The sequence below is a fragment of the Amia ocellicauda genome, chromosome 17 (genome assembly GCF_036373705.1).
Source record: "Amia ocellicauda isolate fAmiCal2 chromosome 17, fAmiCal2.hap1, whole genome shotgun sequence".
In the NCBI taxonomy this organism is placed as follows: Eukaryota; Metazoa; Chordata; class Actinopteri; order Amiiformes; family Amiidae; genus Amia; species Amia ocellicauda.
The window spans coordinates 16,627,307-16,644,099 of NC_089866.1; the positions used below are offsets into that span (position 1 = coordinate 16,627,307).

Below are 16,793 nucleotides of genomic sequence, written 5' to 3' on the forward strand. Positions count from 1 at the left end.
TATTGATCCAAGCAGAAAACCTTCCGTTTAATGTACAAGGAATAAAATAAATAAATAACAGAATAGGGTAGAATGGAAAAATAACATTCCTATTGCGGATAACTAAGACATGTGACCTTGTTCACACTTTCCAATTACATGAACTAATGATGATACTGATTCTATTTTTGAGATTGAGTTTCCTCATTGTAACCAAACCAACCTATCCCACAATGCACTCACAATATCACCTTTCCTTTACATGATATCCTATTTCTACTGCATTTCAATTACCATTTGACGTTTCATGTCCAAGGTTAATTTGATGTTGCCATCCTTCTGGCTGTATTTCTATTCTTGTTTTTAATTTCTCTTAATTGTTGCAACCAGCTTCAGTTTTGTTCTCCACAAATGAACCCTGCTGGAAGGACTTGCACTTCCTACAAACACCACTATCAGAAAAAACTACAACACAAGATACAAGCTCCCTGACACCATCTAATTGAAGTCCATGGTAAATCAAAGGGTGTTAATGGTTGAATGCTAAATGTATGTTCACACGTGAATTGATATAATACTAAATTTGAATCATCATGATCCCCAACATAACCACCAAGATCTCCTCATGAATTCATATTTTGACTGCGGTATTTGGAAATATTGGAAACTAACAAACAAAAGAATCATGATCATTACAGAAATATACATGCATGTGCAAATGTCAGTAGGTTGGGTTGGCACACGGATGACTTCTGGGTATTGCAGAATTCATGTTAAAAATGTAATGCTTTGACTCAACTTCCAGTATAACTCTGTGACAAGAAAAAAATTATACAAAATAAATTAAGCCAAGTGAAACTTAGCCGAGTGCAGCACAACAGAACATTCATAGATGGAGTAGACACTACAGATATTAGATCCGAACTTTTATTTCATTTTTTTGTCTTTTTTTAAAACCATGAATTTTCGTTTTCTTTTTTTGCACGCCTAAAACTCTACTGGTTTCGTATACAAGAGTCAAATCACCGCACAACACCACAAGGTCGACAGAGAGAGTCTATTGCCGCCCGATCAAACAGTGTCTTCCTCTTCCTGCCTGTTTCTCTGGGGCTACAAGGCTGTTTTGCTTCAGTTATATTATATCTGTGGTCCGGAAGTCTTTTTTGTATTCTTTTAATAATAAAAAATAAAATCGGTTGAATCCATGTTCCTTCCGCTCAGTCAACATCTCCAATGCTTCTCATGCCACATGTCCATCAACTTGGCCATTTCAGCACCTCTTTGCATAGATTGAAGATTACATCACACGAGGCCCCGCCCCCATAATTGAAATCTGAACCCAACGCCCTTCTCTGAAACCATGGTGATCAATTGGTAAGTGGTTGTTTATTTTTTTCTAGAAACATTTAAAAAGCCTAATAAATTTACATTTCTTTTGTTCCAAGGAATATCAACAAGATATTTACATTTTGTTTTATACAGAAACCAAACAAAAGACCTCGTAATTTCTTTTTTTTTTTCTTTTCTGCATATCTTAATAAGGCAAAACAAAAACCTGTAATGTAACTCTGTACATTGTCGTTTCTGAGTATTTCCAGGTACCAAATGTGGTAACAATAGAGGAGAAAATAAAATAATCAAGAAAACAAGATACATTTTAAAGAAAAAAAAATCCCCATGTAACTGAGATTCAGCAGTTTCTCGCAGTGAACTGGGATAAATAATGTAAGATCTCAAAAAAAAAAATCCAAGTGAATACAGGAAAAACAAAAGAGAAATATAAATCCATAAAAATGACTTCTATACAAGGAAAGAGGAAAGGAAATGTACAAACTTGTTTCAGAATCCCACTTTGCGTGTGGAAAGTGAAAAAAGTATCCGATTAATATATTAATCTCAAGTTTTAAGTCGGCAAAGAAAGTACAGACTGGGTTTGTACTTTTATTTATTTCTTTATTTTTAAATACTCCTTTCCCGACCCCCGCCTTCCCTGTCCCTTAAAATAAAAGCATGAAATGTGCTTCATCTGCCTTATAAATGTACAGTTTTAATTTGCTTCTGTCCGTCTCTCTCTCTTTCTCTCTCTCTCTCATAAAAGCAGTGCATTTTCATCTTTAAAAAGTGTCATTTGTCATTTTAATTTCAGAAGCTACCGAGCTTCCACCTCTTTGGGATTACGGGAGGGGGAGTAGTCCCGGGGGTCGGAGGTAGTCCTTCGGGGGGAGGCGGGTCTGGCACTGCCAGCTGGCACTAGAGGCGGCGGGGCGCTGAGAGCGGCGGTCGGGGGGGTTCGGTTGAGGATCCCGTTGTGCGCGGCCGAGGGGCTCAGTCTGGGGTAGTGCATGCCGCCCAGGGGAGACATGAAGGGAGGCATGTGGGGGAGGTGGCCCTCGATGGGGGACTGGTGCAGCTGGTGCAGCCGGGCCCGGTCCAGGTCCTCACGGAAGTGCATCCTCTCCCGCTCCTCGGCCTGATGCCGCATCCTCTCCTGCTCCCGGCGCACTTCCAGCAGCTGCTCATGGTGGGAGTAGTCGTGGGGCTCTCGGTCCCTGTACGTCCGTTCTGGGTCATACACGCCGGGGAAACGGTGGGCCTGCTCCGCCCGCAGCTGGAAGTCCATGCGGCGCTGCAGGCTCCAGGCCTCCCTCAGAGGGTCCCAGAAGGCTGTGTGGGGGAGCCGCTCCCTGCCGGCCGCTAGCGGGCTCACACCCATGAAGGGGGCCATGCGGGTGCGGTCCAGCACGTTCAGGCTGCCCATCTGATGCATGCTGCCCATGGACAGAGGCATGGAGTGGGGGAGGTGGACTCCGTGCAGGGAGCCGGGGGTAGGCAGGTCGGTGCAGCGGGGGGGCGGTGGCTGGGGGTGGTGATGGTGCATCTGCGGAGGGGGCGGCTGGGAGGGGGGTGGCTCAGAGCTTACCACCAACACCTCCTGGTCCTCTTTGCGCTCCTCCTTGATCTTCAGATCGTTCTTCAGCTTGTGCATCAGCTCCCCTGGGGGCGGCTCCTTCCTCTCGCCCTCTTTGAGTGGCGTCAGGGAGCCGCCCAGCTTCAGCCCCGTGTCCGTCAGAATAGGCTTGGCATAGGGGGACGGGGGCTGGTGGGTGTTGGGCTTGCAGGTATCCTCCGAGGGGCGTCTCTCCTGGCCCTGAATTTCCTTCCCTGGGGAGCGGCTCTCCTTCACCTTGATGTCGCCCAGCAGTGCCGCCTCTCTCTGGCGTTCCAGCAGCTCCTTCTCAGAGTCCCGGACTCGGTCCACACTGCCGCTGCGGTGCCTTCCCGTGTCGCTGGAGTTTTGGCTGTTGCTGCGGATGAGGTTGCTGATTTGATAACTGACGGGAGCAGATGCCGGAGAGGACCTGTTGGAGTGACGGTTCCTATCCAAAGAATCTCTGTGAGAGAGGAAGGGGGAAAAAAAGTGAGCAATGGATCCCAATTTACTAGGTTATTAAACAGAATTATATCTATCAGAAAATATCAATTAGAAATATAAAGAAAGGCCTATTTGACTAGCAGGATTATTTTAACAATCTGTTATCTTGGAGCTAAAATTCCTCAACAAGACATGAAATGTACTAATTACTGCGCATATCCTTTGGTGTGAAGAGAAAAACAGTATTTAAAAAAAGAACAAAAAGGCATTTGTACAGAATAATAATTTGTCACCTTACAAATCACAAAATAAAAAAGAGTTCAGGGACGGATACCTTTGCATGTAGTATTGAAAATGATGACAGTCCCTCTGCATGCCTGGGGTCAATACTGACCTGTCTTTCTCCCTCTCCTCCTTGCTAATGGACGACTCCCTTTTCTCCTGTTCCCTTTCCCTCTCTCGCTCTCTCTCCCGGTCGTGGTTGTTGACCGAGGAGCTGCGCTCCATGTCAACGGACTTGGGCCACTGCGGAGGAGTGGGGAAGGAGGGCGGGGTGCGGTGCAGACGGTTCCATGTGTCGTGATGAGGGCTGCTGAAGCCGGGCAGCCCGTGACCCTCTTTGTGTCCGAAAACGCTGTTGGAGGCTGGAGCCAACAAGAGGGAGGGAGCGAGAGAGAGAAAAGAAAGACTGTGAGTATACAACTGACTGAGAAAGCGTCTCTCTCCCGGAAAACAGGTTAGTGGACGCTGAGGAAGATGCAGACAAACTTGCTGCTGCTTAGGATTCTAGTCCTGGCTCGGGCTGGCAGCGATGCTTGTGTTTGAAGGTCTGCTTACACAATGCAGTGACAAGAGGGCTATTCCACTTGTGCTCTGCTCTTATTAATCGCTGACAAGGGTGCTGTTCCCCCTTTACAACGGCACTGACTGGGGACAGCGGACAACTAGTGTAAACCTTCTGCGTACACGTCCGAAAACAGATCTCCTGGTAAGACTGTGGGCAATGCCTGGCTGAAAGGATGAAGGGATGGGTCTGGCTTTGCTGCTGAGTTGAACTACTCTCCACACTTTGGTTATGGCCAGGGTAAAGTGACTTAAAATGCACAATGTATTATTGTTTTAACCCCTCTTGAAGCCTAATGGGAAATGACATGAAAAGGGTTCACTGCTCAGAGACTAGCAAAGAGATTCACGCACCCTAGATATTGGAACAATTGGAGGGGAGTCGTGGCGTGGGTTCAATAAAGAAAAAGAGGAAAAACACCGAAAGACAAAAACAAAATAAATAAATAAATAAAACAGCCTGAAAGAAGACAGAAGATCTTATAGTGCTACCAATAAGTACAATTAGAGCACATGAAGATATAGGAAGAAAAAACGAAGAAAAGTAAAGCAAAATAGCCCGATTTGACCAAATTGATGGCGGATTACAGCGGCTCTTGCTGGAGTGGTGCTTTTTTTTCCTCAGCTATTATTTGGCATTTGCTGAAGAGCTAAGTGCCTATTGCTTGCCCTCGTTGTACTCTGAGTGAAGCTGCTCTGTATTTAGCTGTGGGGCATGAGCAGGCGCTTACCGAGCGAGGGGTTGCCTAATCCTCCAAAGGCACTGCTTGCAAGGTTGCCGAGACCGCCAAAGGAACTGGAGCGACTGAATGGATCTGCAAAATGCCAAACAGGGATTAGCGAGGGCAGGGGGGGGAGGGGGGCGTCCACTCTGCTTTTTACAAGCGAGCTCTTGTTTTAGTGACGAGGCCGCCGTTTTAGAAGTCTTACAAGCGCTCCGGCTAATTCCTAGCTGTCATCCCCAGCCTGGATTTACATTGCTTGCTTTAAACCAGGGTAGGCCCCCACCTGTCAGTGCAGGCACAGTCCCTAACGTGAAACTGAAAACTGTTTGAGGGAGGTGATGTGAACCAGTAGAAAAAATAATGAGAAAAAATATATCTATCTATAAAAAGACAGGCTGCCAATAGTATAAGTCTAAAACTCTGAATCTGGACAGAAAATATTAATTCTCTTTGCAAAGCTTTAGAAGAAGTGGTGCATCAGTTTTCCACAGCTCACTCAACTGATCCACAGAGCCATGGTTAGCTCCCGAGCTGTTGGACTGTTGGACTGAACGAGCTTCTTTAGGTGCTTACTTGGATGGGTTCTTTCCTACATCTACACGAAGACCGACCTTGAAAGCTTCACTTTTTATATAACACACACTTTACCTTCAAATGATCCAATAAGTAGAAAGTGTATTTGTTCTCCCTCTGGGTGAATATTACGGCACAAAGAGATTATTTTTCTCCCGTTCAGCTGACTTCCACAGAAGAGAATTTGCATGGGGGTTCAAGCCATTTGATTCTAAATTATGTAATTTGTGTATCACTGGCCCCAGATAGACATTACATAAGGTACTGACCCGTTTGACCTTATTCAGTAGGCTTGGGGATGTACTGGGATAGAAATCAATGCTCAACAGCTGAATTTGCATTTCAAGATACAGCAGTGCAGAAAGGGACTGCTATTCCCTGCAATTCATCTCTGAGATCAAGCAAATCAAGACGGCTACCAAACCAGACCCAGTTATCTGCTACTGCCTTTGCATGAGGGTTTTGTAAAATCAAACAAGATTTATTATAATGTTTGTAGGACTAGGTGCACTAATCAGCAGCTTGTGGATTTAAGTGGTTTCTCTTTACTATGAAAGTAAGCGATTAATAGAAATTGAAAAAAAAGAAACCAGAACCGTCTTGCATAATCTTTCCAGTAAAGGAAAATTAAAAGCCCCCAAAATCTGGAGGGCAGGAGTGTTTCTGTGGAGACTTGCAGGTAAAATATATCTAAAATGACTTTGATGGGTCTCTGGGCTAATGAAACCTGAAATGGGAGTTTTGTTTTATATAAAACAATTAACAATAAAACGGAGGATAGGAAAAAAGTGTGCCTATAATAAGAAGGCACGGTTAACTGAGACTATTGGGAAATTAGGTGTTACCACAGTCCCCAGAGGTTCTGTCAGGATGTATGAATTACACCCCTGGGGGTCTCCAAATTGTGTCTCCTGCTGACCTACAGCTAAATGCCCGAGATGGTGACCTACTCTGCTTTACTCGCCAAGTCTGGACTTGGGCGCCGTGCACTGAATGCGGATGACAAATGTTTTGTGTTATTTTCTGTTATTGTTCCATTGAAATGGGAATGAACTGGCTTTGAAAATAAATCATTCACAAATAATAATCTGTGGGTACAGCAGCCGCAAGAGAAGGAAAAGCCAGGTGTGTGCCCTAATTGTGCCACCTCTCTCCATGGGAAATGTAGTTATAAATTATAATAATACAAAAATAAGTAAGAATGTTTGATTGTGGTGTTACTTACACTTACCTGCCAGGTGAGGGGTAGGCAGGAAGCTGCTGTGATGAGGGGAGGGCCCATAGGGAGAAGAAGCTGGATGACCTGGACCTGCAAGAAGAGTAGGAGCCATACCTCTTAGTGTCTGTGGCCAGGCAATGGCTGAAGGCAATAATCCATCAATACCTATAACTAGCCACAGGAGGATACTGAGAAACTACTTGCTTTCTGACAAACAGCCTGAGCTTTCTGCAGCACCAACAACTACAAGCTGGTCCCACAGAAATAAAAATTTCACGAAAGTGAAATAAAAATCCCCCAAACCCTGAGGATGAATGAACACATTCTTAACCATCTCTTAAACGCACATGCCGTATGGCTCAGCCGTGTTAAAGCACACATCCACTAAAGGGGAATAAAACATTACTGAACTGCTCTTGTACATCAGTTCCCGTTGCCCAGTCAAGAGGCCGATAAAAGGAGTCTCAGTCATAATGCTGTCTCCGGGCCGACACCTCTGGAGCTCAGAATATATGATGCCACATCGGGCCTAGGCATGACCCACAAACAATTAATTAGAAACACAAAGATCTGTACATCTGAATTACAGATGAAGTGCTGGAAATAAATGTGCGGCTGCGGCTCTGGCTTCAAACTAGGCCCGGGTGAGCCTCCTCCTGCAGCAGAGCCAAATGCGCCCTGGCAGGATTGATGACGGCTGCTGGCCTGCTGGTCCTGGGAGCTCAGGGAGTGGAAGGTAACAGATGAAAGACGTTTTGGAAGGAGACGGCTGACAAACGCCTGTGCTGCGGCAGGCCGATAAGGGAGACCCCTCCGGAGACTGCAGGCTGCTAACAGACACAGGCCGTGACCAGCAGCACCCCTCCCCACCTCATACATCATGAAGACAGCTGGGGTGAGTGTAGTCCGGGAAGCCCTGGCCACTAATGAGGCAAGTCAGCACATCCTGAGCCCGACCCTCTCTGGGGGAGACAGCAGGCGAGGGGGTTCATTAGGAAGAGGGGAGGGGAAGATGCTCGCCCCCAGAGGTCAGCCTCTCTCATAAAAGAAGGCCCCTGTATGGTGTGTCTCAAATCTTCTGTGCATCTTTAATGAGATCTCCACTTCTAGGCCCCATTACTACATGATAATGGATAATTATGACCCAAAGGGCAACTGCCTTTTGTCGCCCTTCAACAACATCATTACAAGTCCATTATCACACATGGGCTCCGGCTCGGGTCTCATTCGCATTCACCGCATTGTTCCGCCGGGGGAAGGAATTATTATACGCTTTAACCCAGCAGTTATAGGAATGGATGTCTCAGGGAACCATCCCTTTGCATGTATGATCACAGTGACATCTAAAGGGATCTCCATCGCCAAGTATGGAAACGGAAAGAAACAGGCATGCAACGGGAAAAAAAAAACACATCTCTTACAAACGAGAGGGCAAAACCAGCGATCTAATCCAGCGGTGGCACAAACACAAGTTTACTGGAACATCAAATCTGACAACAGAGTTCTCCCTGGGTGCGAGAATCGATACGAACAGAGCGCGGTTACCACACTAAATCATTAAACTGCATTGAATCCACCATGATTAGATTACTTAGAAGACTAAGCAGGATGGCAGTTTGAGGGTATATTTCAGGTTTTAGGAGCTGCCGGCTCTTGTAAATAATTCAGAGCCAGGTGCTGGATATTCCTGTTTGCCGGGACAGATAGCTGAAGTTAAAATAATAGGAAAACATAGCTATTGGTCTGTTTTTCTGCTGAATCAGTACAATTTGTAAAAACAGCCTGCAGCTGGTGAGTCCTCTAGGAGCTGTTGTGCAATGGGAGTGCGGGAAAGAGGAAAGCAAGTTTCTGTAGACTGACCTGTCGATGAGAAGAGCGGCCTGGCCAGGTCGTGAGGGTATGGGAAGCCAGAGAAAATCCCCGGACCAGGAGGACGGCTGAACAGGTCCAGTTTCCCGCTCATGTCCAGCTTGTGAGGATCCAGTTGCATCTGCTGTTAAAGCCCCAGACAAGGAGAGGTGAGCGGCAGTGAACACGATTAACGTCCTCGTTTTAGTTTTTTTTTTTTTTTACCACCACAAAAAAAAGGGGATAGCAAAAGATGTTAAGGAGCTGGAGTGACCTATTAAAGTTGACAGCAGTCATAAAAATACAGCTCAGGCAGTAAACCAAAATGACAGAGCTGGAGAAGCACTGCCAAGGACGCAAAAGAGCCACAAGATAAGGGAATGTTAGAAATGTCTGGGACGTTAACGTAAATGGCAAAGCTGCAGCGTATCCTTTGGATTGTTTCTGTCCTCCAGTGGTGTTAGACTGCAGCACGGCCGCCCCTTCCCCCTCCCCCAACCCATGTAGCAGACACATGCAGACAGATACACACACTGAAACATGCAGCAATTTTACCTTCATTTTCTGCTGGTGGTGATAAATTTGCCAGGCAATTTGTACGTGAACAGCACACCATTTACCAGGCTTCTAAAAATAAATAAAAAATGCAATAGATGGAGGTTAGACCAAAGACTTCAGCTACACAAAGTTAAGATTAAAAAATCATGCATGAAAAAATAAAGAACATAAAAATAAACATATAATGCTTACTCTGACTGATGACCTGAAAGGATCTGATACCTGTATTACAAACAAAGAGACAGAAATTAAAATCAGAAGATACCTCTCAGAAAGAACTTGCTGGAGCAAGCAAAGTCACGCTGTTTTAAGCCATTAAAATTAAAATTAAAATTAACGGCTTCATTGCTTATTCCATGTAAAGCAGTTGCATATTACCAGAGCACTGAAACCATTATACAGCAACAGTTATACAGTTATACTCCATATTTTTTCATTTGTGTATCCCAGGGTACTCGCTGCAATGAACTGCGAAACCTTCCTTTCAAAAGAAACTTGCTATTTATCTGTCTACACCTCTGCCCTTCCAGGAAATAGGATTTAAGAACTGAAATTAAATACATATGGTTGGGTAACTCCCGTTCCCCTGAGAAGAGCGCATTGGCTATGAGCAGGAATCAGGGCCTTACCCGAGGGTCCTTCTGCAGCAGGGTGTGAGGAACTGCCCCAGGCCGGGATGCTACATCAATAGGATTGGAGGCCTGTGAAGAAACGGAGAGAGGGTTACATATTGGAGACAGACAGAAAAACTATAAAAAAACTAGGTACCACACAGCTTTTAAATGTAAATGTACGACAGTGCCATTTTGTAGTAATCTCAAATCAAACAAACAATAAAGCCCTGTTATAAACAACATGGGGGTGTGTTTAAATATATGTGCTAAGGTGTGGGGGGCACATTCAGACAGAGATAGTTTTCTAGGGGGGTAGGTGAGAGGAGTAAGTAAAGGAGCTCAGTAAATGTGCCTCTTCCCCTGCCCATAAGCCATGGTGTGGCTCGAGGCGAAGGATGATAAGAACATTCACAGGCCAGGTGGAAAGGCCACCTCGATTGGTCTGCTCTCTTCATCTTGTGAAGGTGAGTGCTGTGCTGTGCTTGAGCAGTCACTGCAATTTCCCCCGGCATAGGAGCGAGAGCTGCGATAAGACGTTTATCCATCAGCCATCTGCGGGGGGAGCCCCGTCGGTCAGTTGCTATGCCGTGTCTGGCAACGCAAGGCGCTGCTTACAAGCAGTTTAGCAGCTGAATGGAAAGGCTAACTGCATTCTAGCGATGCGGAGGCTCACAACAAAAGACCTTAATGGAGTCCACTGGGGATAAGACCAGCGGATTTAGGCCAGCTTTGATTCACAGCTTACACAGGGTCAGAAACACTGGGAGTGCGCCAGGCCCCGTTTGTCACAGTTCAGTTGCATGGCTGCTTATCTTGTGCAGCCCTGCTTAGGCAGTTACCGCCAGGCTGGCTTAAACCCCCTCATTTGCATTGCAGTTACTTCTTATTTTAAAAATAATAATTACAAAATAATTTTATGAAGGTTTAGGAAACTAAAAGGCAGCGATCCTTAAAAAAAAACAACGTCAAGTGATTTATATTGCAACTACAAAGCATGACTTCTATCAAACAAAACCAAATAAGTAAAGTAATGATTTAACCCATGGGGGTATCATGAGAAAAACGTGTTTCTTAAAGTTATCAACCTATTATGACAATTGTACAGTGGTAGTGTACAAACACTTGAGACCGTACTGCATTTATCATGTATATACAGTGATGCCCGTCAACGAAAATTATTTATTATTGATCGAATTGCACAGGTTATAAGTGATTTCAAGCAATGGATAAGAAAGCCTTCCTTAGGACCAAACATAATGAAGCAAAGCAGCACCCAAAGGAGGAGAATATTGTATTTACATGATCATTGACAATATTCTTTGCTCTACATTGCTCATCAAAATAGTGAAAAAGTGAAAGGATTAATTACACAGACTGCAGCATAGTCTCCCACACATACTGTACGTTATGCTACAGGATGTTACACAAACTTTTAATGTCAAGAATTGATTCTTTCTTCGAACGAGATGTGTGATGCAACACAGATGGTATTTATAGAGCACCCTTGCTGACTGACGGGGGCTGGTCTCAGGGCAGGACTAACCTTGGGCTGGAAGGCTCCCTGGAGAGAGCTGAAGGGACCTGCATGTGGAAGAAGTGGGGCCATGCCTGGCATCGTTGGAGGATAGGATTGAAAAAACTGAAAGACACAAGTGCACAGAAAGCTGAGTCAAAGAGCGACATAGAACTGAGCAGGCACGCTTATAAGCAGACTCATGTAAGGATGGATGTAGGGTTTTGTTTTCAATGTTAAATACATGCAGGTTTCCCAAATTTGTCTAGACTGTCTGACACTGGCTCTACTGTCTCACTAAACTCACTTTCATTTAAATCCTGTAGTGGAGATAATGTCAGGACCCCTATTTTTTTTTTTTTGCAGAAAGAAAACATTTCTGAAGAAAGCATGTATAATGTTTTGATTGTGGTGGGGCCCTGACAGTCTGTCAAGTAAATGAGCAATGGCCTTCTCACTTTGAAAAAACGAGAGTCGGCTACACAGGGCTGCAAAAGCTCTTGACGACTAAATGTTCCTGTCATTCGCATACAAGGAATACAGGCAAAAGGAATACAAGACAGAGGAGAGGCTTACATTGGAATGCCGCAGGAAGGGGTTGTCCAGTTTCGGAGCGTACTTTTCGAACTGCGAGGGAGAAAGAAAACAAAACAAAAGGGAGGTAAGTGACATGGTTTCAAATTTAACATTTCTTAATTGCACACTTCCTACAACAAGTAAACATTTACAAAATTAAAATCACACCATAATCATGAGCTTTTATATGCAAACCAAGTAGTAGTATGCACAAACAGTTGAGGGGAGGAGAGAGAGGGAGAGTGGGAGAGAGGAGAGAGAGAGGTTAAACTATTAAAGCATTCAGTAATACATCATCATGACATCATTGTAGTCACACAACAGCACTGGCATTGGACATCAGGAAATCAGACTCCAGGGCAGCTGGCAATGGCAACACATGGGTTTATTTAGCTAGGTAGTCCTTCATTTGTTGCAATCTCAAAAGTGACATACAGCCGCACTTAAACAATACAAGTGTTTAAATTGACACCAATTTCAAGCACACTGGCATTAACCTCCTGTCTCTTTCCCCTTCACAAAACTCCAGAAACGTAGCAATCCTTTGGCGGCTGCAGATCAAATATTTAGAAAGGCTGCTGATTCTGCCTTCGAGTGCCTGTTCAGCTAAAACTTATACTTGAGGCCGAAATGTGCTTTCTGGTTTAATCACAGCAATAGGAATTCCTTCTGCTTCAAAGAGCTAAGTGAAAGGACAGAGAACATCTTCGGCATCGTCCTCAACTCTGTCCAGTAATGAGCTGAAGAGGCTTGTGGGTTTGCTGGAGGTGGATTTAGTCTAAGAGGAAGAGGGACAGTGGGCTTACATCTGTTTTGCATAAGATGAGCGAGATAACTGGAGCCGGGTCCCACAGTTACACATTCATAGAGAAAAGGGATGTCAGGGGTTTTGAGACCGCATATACCAAGGTCTTTGCCATCTTCTTGTTAAACTAACTATGGGTCGTCATAGCAGTTATATCATTGCTGCTATACAGGAATTATGTTGCTGCTGCTGACTGATCAGATTGAGATCAGAAACCTACCAGAAGCTGAGCTCAACACTTGACTATTTTATAGACAATAACTCAGTTATATCTGTAACCTGGTGATATTCACCATTGTGGAAATTTTAAATGCCTCAAAGTCTAAACGGTTTCAGATGGACTGAGTTTTCATTTGTGTGCACCGGAAAATGCTGGAAATGTGCTAACAGTCCAGGCCAAGAATATCTGAGAATAAGAGCTCAACCATGAATGAAAGAGCCGTATGAAATGAAAGGATTGACTCTTTCAGGCAAGCGATTCATAAATGAATGAATTCTGTCATCAGTAGCAAGGGAAATACTTGAGAATTCCCTGCTGGACATGAGTGTATTACAAAAACGGATGAAGAATAAATATGAATAGACAAAAAAAAAAAAAACATTCTTACATTCTTATGAATTCAAATGTAAATACGGTGGAACTATATATTTAAGGGAAATCACGAAAGCAACCCAGCATCCATGGATTTTTCCAAAGGCAAACCTACAGCTCTTCAGACGTGTAGACATTGGATACAGCAATAGCCATAGGGAGCCAAAAGTGCATCTTTTACTAATGCACAGCTAAGGAAACACTAATATTGTTGTAATATTGACTAAACCACATCTGTAGCACACAGAAGACATGAGCGGGGCTGGGTAAACTTGTGGGAAGTAGCTCTTTAGGCTGAGGTTGTGTCATGTAAACCCTTAAGTGTATATGGAGAAAGATGGTGTTCATCATCTGAGATTTTAAACCCAGTGTGCGGTTCTCAAAACACAGTGGAGCTGCGGTCTTTAAGCAAAGCACATTTTCACACAACAGAATCAATTAAAAAGGTTTCCATTACAAAAATGGGGAATACTGCAGAAGGCCGGTGAAATTTTAACCATCCAAACTGGGCAACTAGAGCAGACTCAAAAGCACATGCCAGGGACTTCAATTCTGTGAGGAACACAGTGCTGAGTGCCCAAGGAGAGTAAAGAGGTTATTTATACGTGCATGAATAGGGACTTTGTCAATTGGCTGTAAGTTAATACTGACTTCTTTTCATCTGAGCTAATAGCAACCGACAGAAACTTATTTCTATTACATAAATACACAAACCATTTACAGGTACTTTTTAACTTGTGTTTATGCTCTGGCAAGCATCTCTGTCTAGAGAAGCCTGTGAAACAGTGGAGGCTGTGTAAAGTGCCAGTCACTGGAGTGCAGAGTTATGTTTTCTACAGCTATGTTCACTGCAGAACATTTCAACCAATGGCTCTCCTGTTAGGCCGGGCCGTTCACAGTAAAGTCCAGGGACCGTGGGAGAGGGAGTGTGTGTCTGTGAGCGATAATCACCCCTAATCAAACACAGGACGCTCTATTGACCGAAAAGGCTGAGACAGCTCCCTGGCTCATTAAATGATATATCCCTGGTGCAGCCAGTGCTTGTTTTATGTTTCAGATCGAGCAAGAATTACACTGCTCTTTACAGCTGTCTATAAAATCCAGGCTTTGTAATTTACAAGTTCTGTCTAGGGTTTATTGTAAACAGCTTTGGATAATTAAAGCCCCATATTTCATCTTTAAACAATTAAGGATATTCCTTTACACACACACACAAACAGGAAAAAAAAACTCTATGTGCTGCCATTTGGCAAACCAGCTGCCAGGGGGTGTATAACAATAAACAAATACAGAGGATTCATAATTTCATTAATTATAGCTATTAGCCAAAGGCTGTTGCTGAGTATAAATAACATGAATTACTAAATATGAGCACAGCTGGCCTGTTCCAACATCTCTCTTTCATGATATACACTAAAAAGACAAAATAAAAAAAATAAAAACAACCAAGAACAACAATTTCTGCATTTCAGCAAACACAGAGTAAATGTAAAAGATACATTTGTTGCAGAAGAGAAAAGGTGATTGGTAACATATTCAAAGCACAGAACATACCTTTTCATATAACAGGAAATCAGTATTAAAGCAGTTAAAAAGCCCTACCAAAACCCTCCATGCAGTAATTTCCATAAATATTTCAAACCACTGGATTTTAAGTTTTCTACAACTCCTTAATAATAGGTATCACTCTCATTTTAGGGTACAATGAATAATTAAATATATGTACTAATGCAGCCTGCTCCCCAAAAAGAACAACAAGCACCTGGAAACACATCTGATATAAAACAATATCTGTAAATCCATTATATGTTTTTTTGATTATATCTAAACTACCAGTCTCAACTACACTGTTCATTGGACACTAACATTAGTTAAGAACTGATTACAGTGTGGAAGTTAGAGGGGGGAAAACAATGTAGGTCCAAACACACTCCTGTAATACAATATTGAACATCAGGAAGGATTATGCACAGAATCACAAAAAACTGTAATACTTTTTTTCCCTTTCCATTTTGTAACATTGAAAATAAAAGAAGAGAATCTCAGATTTTGCTGTGCAGTGGATAAATGCAGACAAACCCTGACCCACAGAGGTCAATATGGCATAGATTAAAAATAAATTGTTTTTACAGACAATGCAGACCACTGTACATGTCTTTTTTGATTGCATATTGAATTTGCATATTGCATTTTGCATTCTACAGAATTGCAAGATAAACCTGCTTAACAGGTGAATACTTTCTCATTTAACCCACATTCCCAGATTAAGCCCTGCCAATATTTGCCTCAGTCTGCCTGCATGTTACAAAAGCTTGGAAGCAATTATACATCATTGAAACACTCAAAAATGACATCATCCATCCCTCCACGATGAAGCCATTCCAGTCTAAAACTGAAAACCATCAACTGGCCATAGCAACTTTAACTTTAACTCCAAAACATACATCGATTGCTTTGGCTGTGTATTATTAAAGCGATGATGCACACATTCAAAATCATTTAAAAGCAAATAAATTAGTTTAATTATTATTGCTCTACTTGTTGGATATCTTCCATGTTGTGGTGGTGTGGATATTGTGGATAGTCGAGTGGTGCATGTAGGAACCCCAGGGGCCTCTGTAGGGGTCTATGGACAGGCCCACTCAGGCTCACCAACTTTGGCCTGTTCTGCATGGCGCTATAACTATTGCTCATACGTCATACCAGCCTTGCCCTCTCTTACACTGTACACCCACTGGTGCAGCAGGAGAGTTATATTAAAAGGTGCCTAATGGGCTAGTTGATCAGAAGTACCCTTCCCTTTATGTGGAAGCTGGGAAATCTATGCAATCACTTCACAGGAGGAGACGTATCCCGTGGCGGACACGAACAGAATAAGTGTTTTTGGTGCTTGGGGAGAGCTATGGGGCAGGAGGAGGTTTGTCTTAGGGTGGGCACTGGGGGGTGGCAGGAGATGGGAATGCTACTTATCCTCACATTTTGGGCTGGGGTACGCACCATGGGAGGTGCAGTGGGCGGTGCAATGATGGACGCCGGGGGCAAACTTGCGGGGAATGGCGTGAAGGTGTGCTGGTGGGTGTGCTGGTGTTGGTGCGTGTGCTGGTGTTGGTGAAACTCGGCCCTCAGGAGCGACACTGGGGCCAACGAGGCCGAGGACGGCCCTCTGCTCCGCTCCGAACTCTGAACCAGGAAGCGGTTGTTCAACTCTTGGCGTAGGAGGTCATGCTCTGCAAGAAAGGAGAGCAAGAAGGGGGGGGTGGGGGGCAAAAAAAAAAAAAAAAAAAAAAAAAAGGGGGAGACACAAAAAGGCACAGCGGCCAGTCAGTTTTTACAACAGAGATAAAAGAGGAAAAAAATAGTCACCTGGCATTCCCTGTTTCTCCAGCTCATGCTGTGAGGGTTTTCTACGTGAGGACTCATTGGTGGTGGTAAGAGAGTTGCCTGTGACAAAGTACCAATCAGAATCCCCGAATGAGGCTGGCAATACATGATTGGTTGGTTGAATGATATCAACAGGCTGGTATCTAAAGACAAGAAAGAACACCAGGAGTCATCTCAGCAGAAAACATAGACTC

General features: G+C 43.8%; 1 protein-coding gene across 13 annotated transcripts in view; it reads right to left on the minus strand.

The window, feature by feature from the left end:
• Window positions 1-888: 888 nt before the first annotated feature.
• Window positions 889-16,793, minus strand: part of fbrsl1 (fibrosin-like 1) — a 279,122-nt gene continuing 263,217 nt past the window's right edge. For 4 of the 13 annotated variants that reach the window (XM_066690181.1, XM_066690182.1, XM_066690178.1 and 1 more), the window contains 11 exons: window positions 16,195-16,445; window positions 11,822-11,872; window positions 11,276-11,371; window positions 9,748-9,819; window positions 9,311-9,340; window positions 9,116-9,187; window positions 8,573-8,705; window positions 6,719-6,802; window positions 4,927-5,010; window positions 3,687-3,996; window positions 889-3,371 (listed from right to left, as the gene is read on the minus strand). In XM_066690181.1, the coding sequence (XP_066546278.1) occupies window positions 2,129-3,371; window positions 3,687-3,996; window positions 4,927-5,010; window positions 6,719-6,802; window positions 8,573-8,705; window positions 9,116-9,187; window positions 9,311-9,340; window positions 9,748-9,819; window positions 11,276-11,371; window positions 11,822-11,872; window positions 16,195-16,445 (2,426 nt within the window). In that variant the 3' untranslated portion in view covers window positions 889-2,128. Of the gene's footprint in view, window positions 3,372-3,686; window positions 3,997-4,926; window positions 5,011-6,718; window positions 6,803-8,572; window positions 8,706-9,115; window positions 9,188-9,310; window positions 9,341-9,747; window positions 9,820-11,275; window positions 11,372-11,821; window positions 11,873-16,194; window positions 16,446-16,581; window positions 16,743-16,793 lie in introns of all 13 variants that reach the window. The other 9 variants (XM_066690189.1, XM_066690180.1, XM_066690179.1 and 6 more) reach the window with 9 other exon arrangements.